This window comes from Amblyomma americanum, chromosome 5 (assembly GCF_052857255.1).
Source record: "Amblyomma americanum isolate KBUSLIRL-KWMA chromosome 5, ASM5285725v1, whole genome shotgun sequence".
Taxonomy (NCBI): Eukaryota; Metazoa; Arthropoda; class Arachnida; order Ixodida; family Ixodidae; genus Amblyomma; species Amblyomma americanum.
This window is the reverse complement of record NC_135501.1, coordinates 206414286-206422953: the sequence shown is the minus strand read 5'-3', so window position 1 is coordinate 206422953 and position 8668 is coordinate 206414286. Positions and strand designations below refer to the sequence as shown.

General features: G+C 49.8%; 1 protein-coding gene across 1 annotated transcript; it reads right to left on the bottom strand.

The window, feature by feature from the left end:
* Window positions 1-4995: 4995 nt before the first annotated feature.
* Window positions 4996-6808, bottom strand: LOC144134542 (uncharacterized). The gene has a single exon (XM_077667447.1). The coding sequence runs from the start codon at window positions 6703-6705 to the stop codon at window positions 4996-4998; it is 1710 nt and encodes a 569-aa protein (XP_077523573.1). The 5' UTR covers window positions 6706-6808.
* Between the last annotated feature and the right edge of the window lie 1860 nt (window positions 6809-8668).

The following is an 8668-nucleotide window of genomic DNA, read 5'->3' as shown; positions in this document are numbered from 1 at the left end:
CAGCCTTTGTAACGAAGGTCGTCTCGTTGCAGGTCTCGCCGCAGATGCGACTCAAGTTGCCACGGGTTCTTGCGTGACCCGGGGCCTTCGGGGGTCGCTGCCAGCCATCTAGAAACGTGGGCTCAGTATCGCCAGGCGCAGCTTTGTGGCCGAGGTCGCTGCCGTACTCAGTGCTGTTCCTGCAGTCCCCAGAACAGGGCCCGCCGGAGTCGCGGCTAATCCTGGTCTTCCAAGAGTCTAGCGAAAGGTCCGGTTGACCGGAAGCTACGACAGCATCTTCAAGATCGTCGGATGCACGTTCGGCGCCAAATTCACGCCGCAGGTCCGCCTTACCGGAGCAGTTTTTCCGGCAAGGTGGTCGCGCCAAACCATCATCCTGTGCGTCTTCCAGTGAGACTTGGAGACTCCCTCGCGAAGCCATTAGTTCGAACAGTTCAGCGTGCACTTCATCACCGGCCGTTGGCCACTCTGTAGCGTTTTCGGGAGGGGTCGGCGATAAGGAATGGATGATGCGGGGCAGCGGGGCACGGCTGGTCGCAAAGAACACGAGCGATGACACCCACATCATCAGGGCGAGGAGTGCGAAGACGAGGCCGGCACCGGCGGCGAGCCACATCTTCTGTTCGCGCGCCCTCGCGGCGTTGAGCGAACGTTGATCCATCTCGAAGACCATCTCGGCGTAGCGCCGAAGCAACCCCGCCTGGGTGTTTTCCAACGTCGGCGCAGTCCGGCCAGCTTCGACAAGAACGTCGTCACCGGGAGCGCTTTTGCCGCCGAGGGAGCCCGGCCCGAACTTCTTAAGCATTGCTGCGGTGCGTATACGCAGCGTCACAAGCCCTTAGCTTTTCCCGAAGGCCGCTTTTGATAAGCACCGAACTGAGTGCGCAGTAAGCGATGGCCGATTCGTCTCCTTCTTCTTCTAAGCAATAGCACGTGCCTGAGGTAGGGCGTAGGGTATAAATCCGGGAAAAAATCGGGAGCTGCGCCCCAAGTATGACGTGATAGCGTTAATGGGTTAATGACTATGTATGCAGAATTCTTCATTCTCGACTTCACACTCATAGATCCCTGGAAGCCCTCATACCACTGCTCATACAGTGGAGCACAGCGCCACGCACTGTGATGGCAGATGCTGCCACCGGTAGGAGGAGGAAGAGGAAAAACTTTTTTTAGAAAACTATACTTTGCTCGTCTTCTTGAGGGGAGTCCTCAGTCCAGGGCTCCATGTACCGCCGCGATCCTCCCTTACAAAAATTTCTTTAGACAGTTTAGAAACTGTCCATAGGGTTCTGCCTGTAAAGTCTGTAGACTCTCTATAGACAAATCCTATATAACAGTCTGTAGGCAATACAAATCCCAGAGACAGTCTATGGACAATCGATAGATTTATGGCCATACACTTTTATTAGACTTCTGTCTATAGACTATGAATAGACAAAAGAAATATCTATAGGGAGGCAATAGAGTCTACAAGAAATATATAGACTGGCTATGGACCATTTTTGTAAGGGCTGCAGGCCTGCCAGTGCAGCTCTCGCTGGTCTTTCAGGTTCGTGCCAGTCAGAACGATCTCAAGAAGAAGAGCTGTCAGTACATGGCCCCGTTTTCCACCACTATCTTCTCGGCACGCCCAATGAGCCGGTGCTAGCCGCTCAATGAGCCGGCGCTAGTCGACCGACCAGCTGGTCGGTCGACTCTGTGCTTGACAGGGCACCTTCCCCAGAGGAAAGGGTGGGGAGGGTTACGGTAGGGATGCCGCCGGGTGGTGATGTGCCGGCCCAAAAGGAATGATACAGTGTAGGCCGGTATTCTTGACACCTGGGGCATTTGTCCGGGTAGAGGGTGGGAAAGAACAAGTGTTCGTGATATAGGTTATAGGATACTTGTGAGTCTGAAGTTGAGGCCATGCCACAGCTTTGACCTTGCTCAGTGTTGAGTATGGTGGTGGCAGTGTTCTTCTTTGTGTGTCACCGGTGGGACTTGTGTGACTCAGGCTGCTGTTCCTCTTGCGGATAATGGTTAACGTAAAGCCACGTGCCACGGTGGTCAGCTTGCTCACAATCCGGTGGGCAGGTTGCGATGGCGCCACAAGGTCACGTGGCCTAGGTGGCCCACCTATAGGGTTGCTTCTCCGTGTATTTTTCACTCACAAACCCGACGGTGACGGCCGGATATTCTGCAGATTGGGAGCCTTAACGCCGTCGCGCTAAAAGCTTAGCAAATAAAGTTTGCAGGCCGCTCAGAGTTGAGTAAGATAAATTATATTTCAGGTTAATGTTCCACTAACTAATATAAAGCCCAACCGACTTCTCAGACGCTAGTTCACACCCAACGAAAAAATGTGTGCGATATCTCGACTTTTTCTCTTACTGGTGTTCTTTTTTTGTGTGTGTGAGGGAATTCAAGCTTGTATCCTCTCCTTTCATCAGTCATATTCCTTTAGCCTATCCTTTTTCAGGTAAAAATATTCCTATTTCCGGCAAAATAGCGTCATTCTGAGCAGCCAGCTTGAAGCCACCATATCCATCGCTGATTCTATATACTGTGTGTGCATTCACCATTGCGTGAATGGAACAAAACTACTGTATACTATACGGGAGTTCAGTACACCGAAAGCCTGTCACAAGCTCTGAAAATGAACCTGTCGCCGTATGAGGCTCACTATTTATGTTATTGGCGAACTTAAGAAAGAGTGTGAAATCATTCTTATTGTTTTATGTGATTTACAACTGCTGAGTTCTTGCATCAAATGCTGCATACTGAGTGATGTAGCGAGATTAGAACAGCAGTGTGCAGCTGCGCATTCTGTCGCTTCTGCTACAGGAGAAGGTGAACTGTAAATCGCGAGGTGTTGGAGCTACTTTGGAGCTATTTTCTAGGCTTATATATATATACAGGGATGAAAACTGTTCCTAATGCAAGGTTTGAGTCCACAGTCACGCAATGAAAAACAAACATGTGTGGCAATACTGACGGCGCTGCAGCTGATTACGTAACCTCTGTTGCTTTCGCGTGTGAGACCACGCAGAATATGGACAACTATGATAAGAATCTTGATTCTGGATAGTAGATTTTGCACATTTTGTGTTTCTTGGCAGCAAGTTTTTACGTTTCTTCGCTACTTACTTTCGTGGGTCTCCCGCGTACGTTGCATTTCGAAGGTTGCCGGGCCTCGTCGAAGAGTCTCACTAATTCTTCTAGCCCAACTAATTGATCAAAATTTTTGGAAAATGAAGTTGAAATCCAATTCAATATCCTTAACGAGAAGCTGTGAATATTGCTTTCGTTTATTTTCCTTTGAAGTTGACTGCGTATAAAATAGCTGGCAGCCATATGAGTTGGTTTTTTTCCTCGACACTATAAGTGACGTCCTTCAAGAAAACAGGAGCAAGGAAAATTGCAGATGCTCTCGTAGTCAAGAGTAGACGTGAGCATGAAAACGTTTGCAGTATACCGGCTTAGCACTGTTTGTAGTTATAGAGTTATAGTAGTGGGTTATATAGGGCCCTAGCCGCATTTTTGAAAAAGGTATCGTCCAGGTCATGCCAATCCAGGACACCACGAAGCACCGTCTTCCCCAACCTCGTTGAAGCACGGAACGATCCATAGACGCACGACCTCACAAGTCAACCACATGGGCCAGTATAGCTAAGCACAAAGGAGGGCGCATTAGCCCGCGCACCGAACCACCCCCTTTCTGCCGGCATCACTCTTCTTATCTTTTATTGACGCCCCGCGTCTATCCGCTTGCGATTAATGAGCAAAGCCGCGACGACGAGATAGAAGCGCTATGGCACAAAGAGTGCTATACAGTGCTGCCGCCGGAAACTTCACCATGATAGCAGAGCCTTTAAAAGACCGCACAGCGTAGGTTTCACCTCCGGTTCCTTTGCCCTGCCCGAAGCTAACAACCGTTTGGACGGAAAGTTATCTAAAGTTCGCTTCATGTTCTCCCGCCGGAGTTTCCCGACAACGGAATCTAAGAGGATTCGATGCTTAAAATGAACGTCGTTGGGAGGTGTAATGCGAGGAACAAATCATCGCATTGGTGTGTGAGGGTAACAGTGCTTTGCAGAAGAAGGGTAACGTGGCCAGGGGAAGCCAGGTGTCAGGTGAGGAGGTATTACAGCGGCAGCGACTGGAGCACGACACACAGGTGACTGGGGAACTTCCCGAGACTTCTTTGTCCTGCAGTGACGCAGTTTCACGTTTGATGGCCATAATGATGAAATCTGTTTTCTGTTTGTCGCCACAGGACCTTAACGTAAAGCTAATACTTACATGCACGGATATTACTTGAGAACACGTCTTAAAATTCATGAAAGCAACTATCACACCCTGTTCATAATAGCTTGGTATCCGCAGACCAATTGCTACAGATTTTCGTTCCATGCTCGATTCGTGTGTGCCTGCTTCTGCCTGTGTCGCTTCAGAGGCATTAGAGTATGTAAGCTTCTGTACTAGAAATGCCTGGTATAGAACTGTAATCATCCTCATCATCAGCCTGACTACACCCACTGCAGGGCAAAGGCCTCTCCCATGCATGCCTCTCCAATTAACCCTGTCCTTTGCCAGCTGCGCGCACCCTATGCCTACAAATTTCTTAATCTCATCCGCCCACCTAGCCGCCCCCTGCTACGCTTGCCTTCTCTTGGAACAGAACTGTACATGACACGTTCTCGTTGGGCTGCAGGGGTTTCGCACTGATTTGTTTAGTTCTTCGGCGAAAGTAATCCTCCTTGAACCAGCCCAGCGCTCACAATAAACAATCAAATAAGCATGTCTCAGGGGTTTCTCACGATAGCAGTCAGCTTAGACCGGTAATGTGACAAGTTTATTTTAGGAGTGATAAAGACACTTGTCTCTACATCGACGACAATGGGACGCGTAGCCTCTAGGGTGGCTACGTTTCCGGTTAAGCGCAATTTTTCCGTGATTACGTATTATAAGCAGCAGACTCTACATGCAGGTCTATTAGCATCAGAAATTATACGTTCAAAACCTGCAGCTGCACACTTTTTGCCAAGCACTCTTCTCAAGGCAGGTGGTATGTTTTTGGTAACGGTCTACTCGGTCGATGTAGTCGACGTACTTCTCCCAGGATGACGCATTGCGCAAGCCGCCGTAAACTTCGAAGTAGGCTTCGGGTTGCGTCTTCAAGCCGATCCGAATCAATACTTTGCCAGCCACTCCACCTCCGAGCACTGTGGCCTCGTACACGTGGTCCAAACGCCACGTGGCGCATTTGCCCGGGAAATACCTCTCGGCCAAGGCATTGATGTAGGCGACAACGAACATCGCAAAGGAAAGACCCGTCTTCTCGTCGTCGAGCCTCCTGTCAGCCCCGACGCAGGCGCAGAAGGCAGCAGGGATGAAGGCGTCTTCGCAAGTTCTTTCGGCAGGAACGGCGCCGAACAAGCTAAGGCCCTTGTTTGTGCTGGCCACGCTGAGCGCTGGCAGAGAAGCCAGACTTAGCAGTGTAGCGTGGAAGTCGTACGCCGTCACCAGGCGGCGCTGGTTTACCTCTAGCCACACGGCAGCGTCCGGGTGTGCGTCAAGGAAATGACTAGGAAGAACCCATAGGCCGAAGGGTGTCTTGTCTTCGTGTCTGCCGACCTCGGTCCTGCGGATACTGCCGAACCGCATGCCGTGATCGCTGAAGAACAGTACCGCCGTGCGGTCGAGGACGCCGCTCGCCGAGAGGTTTCTGAAGAATTCTTCAAACGGCGCGTCCATGTAGGCCACATCTTCGATCCTGTCGTGAGTGTGATACGCTATTGAGAGGTAGGAGAACATCCTTCGGTCCCGGTTCATTTCTAATACGTTATAAGCGTACTTGAGGACCTCTTTGGTCTTCAGGCGGGATCCCATGCACTTTACGCTGCCTGTCCCGTTGTCCATCATGAACATCATGGGTTGCGGGTAGTAGTCGGTGGGTGCAGACTTGAAGCCGGAGGTGCCGGTGAAGATGCCCCAATAAGGCATTTCTTCGACGAACAGGGTCTTGTAGCCGAGCGACTTGTATACCGTCCAGATGGCGGGCAGGCTGTCAAAATGCTTATTCCTGAACAGACTGGAGGCATCTGGTCCCGACAGTCCCGCAAGCAAGGGCATGTGGTTGGGAAATGAATTCATCCCGACTTTGTTGTACATAAGGAACTCGAAGGCATGGTGCTCTTCGACAAGGTACCGTCGTGTTCTTGCCATTCGACGATTAAAATTAAGCCGGGAAGTAGAGTCCAGCGCGAGCATCAAGACGTTCAGCTGTCCAGGCAGTAATGGACCCCCAATGTTCCGCTTCTCAGCGGGGATGAAGAAGAAATCGGAGAACAAAACTGTCTCGTTTGCTTCGCAAGATATCTGGACGTACTCGTCTCGAAGTTGCCGGTTGAACGGGTCGCTCTTCCGAGGCCCCAGAATCGGAGACAAGTCCGGGTTGACCGCGCTCATGTTCCTGAGCACCTCGCGGTAGAAGCACTCGGTTTCGTTCGCGGACACATTGTAGCCTCGGTACAGTTCGTCTTCGTCCAAGGTGAATACGTTCCCTTCCTGACGTACGACGTTAGGCCGCCCTACGGAACAGTAGCCGTCGTAATCGTAGGCTTCCAGATGGGAGCTGCTTTCGATGGTCCAGTGGTAGGGATCGTAGAACGGCATCTTGCACCCTGGCGTGTCGGCGATGTAGCCTTTCCAGAGAATGTCCATCTCACGGAGGATTGGTGGAAGGTACGTAACTTCCAGCCAGAACAAGGGAGCTGATACAGCGCCTCCTAAAGCGCAGTAGAAGATCACTGTTCGCAGTTTGCGGCTCCGCAGTAATATCGCAATCCTGCCGGCTTCTTCCATGATGCCGATGTTAGTTGCGATGGCGCTTGCCAAAATCGATTAGCCCGTGCGGGAGCGTGCATAATTACGCGGGATTTAAGAAAAAAAAATCAAGGCATGTGGATTTGAAAGCGGGGAAGCCTAGCAACTGGAACCGGTTTTTCACGCGTGTAAAGAGTGAACGTAAACCACCGCTGAGCGCTGCATTGCAATTCGCGCATCTGCGAGATTTGATGACTCACCGGGGTCGGTTTTCTTTTTATCTCAGGTATAATCTTTCAGGCCAAAGATAGCGGGACGGACTGTGGACCATAGTAACAAGTTCTCCTTGCTCGGATAATTTACGTTGCAAGCATGAGTATTATTAGAGTTCAAACTATGCGCGGTGCGAATATGAATATGGGCCCCGCCTAGTTATAGCCAATCCCCCTAAAGGGTGTGTGCATTTAATGAGGCCAACAACAACAACGGTGCCTTCGTATACAAGTCCTAAAAGACTTCTCGCTAACTACAAGACCATGAGCCACAATGCGCAGACTGTGACATAGAGGCGAACTTATACTACATCCAAGATGTGACCCTGCCAAGGATAAATGAACCGACAACTGAGCGGTGAGCGGAAATGCTGTCCAGCTTATATCGGAAAGTCCGACGAAAAGTATTTTCATTTTCATCCTGCTCTTCACTTTTCTTTGATTTTCTTTTTCTTGTCTCTAGAGGTGTGCAGTCGGTCTCACATAACCGGTGTATCCCTGTTGTGATCGAGAATTGCGAACGGTGAGGACTGCTCGGCCCACTGTTGAAAATTTGCGTTACGCACTGGCCGCTATATATCTACAAGGAAATCTAAAGGCAAAAAATCTTAGTGCGAAACCTTGGCCCAAGCCAGAGGTGGAGAATTACTGACTTGGGGAATTTTGGGCAGTGGTACAAATAGGAAAGGAGAATCACATTAAACCAAACACCAAGACTCAAGTACCGCAATATATTGCGCGTGTATGTTCAACACTGGTTAAAACGACATTACAGCTTCCGGAAAACAATGGTAGGGGAAGGTGTTGTAAGGATAGGAAAAGTTCGGTGACTGATTCGATAATTCTCACCCTCTTTCAATCTTGTATACACGCTTTCGAAATTAAGCGCGACAATGTTTTTTTTTTGTTTTGCTAACCAATCCAATATTTAAAAGTATATCGTCATGAAGAACAAGGTACAACATGTTAAAAAGAATCATATAATTTCACGTTTCAACATAAAACAAATATACAGAGGATATTTATATAGCATGCAATATAGAACCCATAAAAAAACATATTAAAGTTTACATAATGAGCGTGACTATGGAAAATTTACACAGTTTGTCAAGATTTTCCCAGAAATAGTAGAGAAATAATTTCCACGCTGTTGCATTCGATGGTTTGACAAACCTCGCATCGCGGGTCTCGTGCTCAACTCAGGCTGCCTCCCTGAGCAACACCGCAACGAGATGTTGCGACACCTTTTTCGCCATATCCGCTTTCTCGCCAGTTTGCCCTCTCCACGCACTCTCCCACTTTCATCCATACTTGCTCCTCGCCCTCCTTGCAAGCCTCTCTCAAAGGCACCAGTGCTGGCACAAGAGTGTCGGCAACACTGCTTCCAGAATTCCGAGACGCGACGTAAGCCGTTACCGCGCTGGGTGCCCGTTTCCCATCTCGGCGTTCGAGCTCACAAAGAAGGAGACGGGGGCGAACTAAACGTGATGCGAGCTAACGATGTAACGAAAGTAAAAGAGAAAAAAGAAGCCAACGAGAAAAGGGAGACTGCGCTGAGAGAAAGGTGAGGGGGGGGGGGGGGGGCGGTG

Coding starts and splice junctions, on each gene's coding strand:
- LOC144134542 (XM_077667447.1), bottom strand. CDS start 6,705: ATGGACATTCTCTGGAAAGGCTACATCGCCGACACGCCAGGGTGCAAG.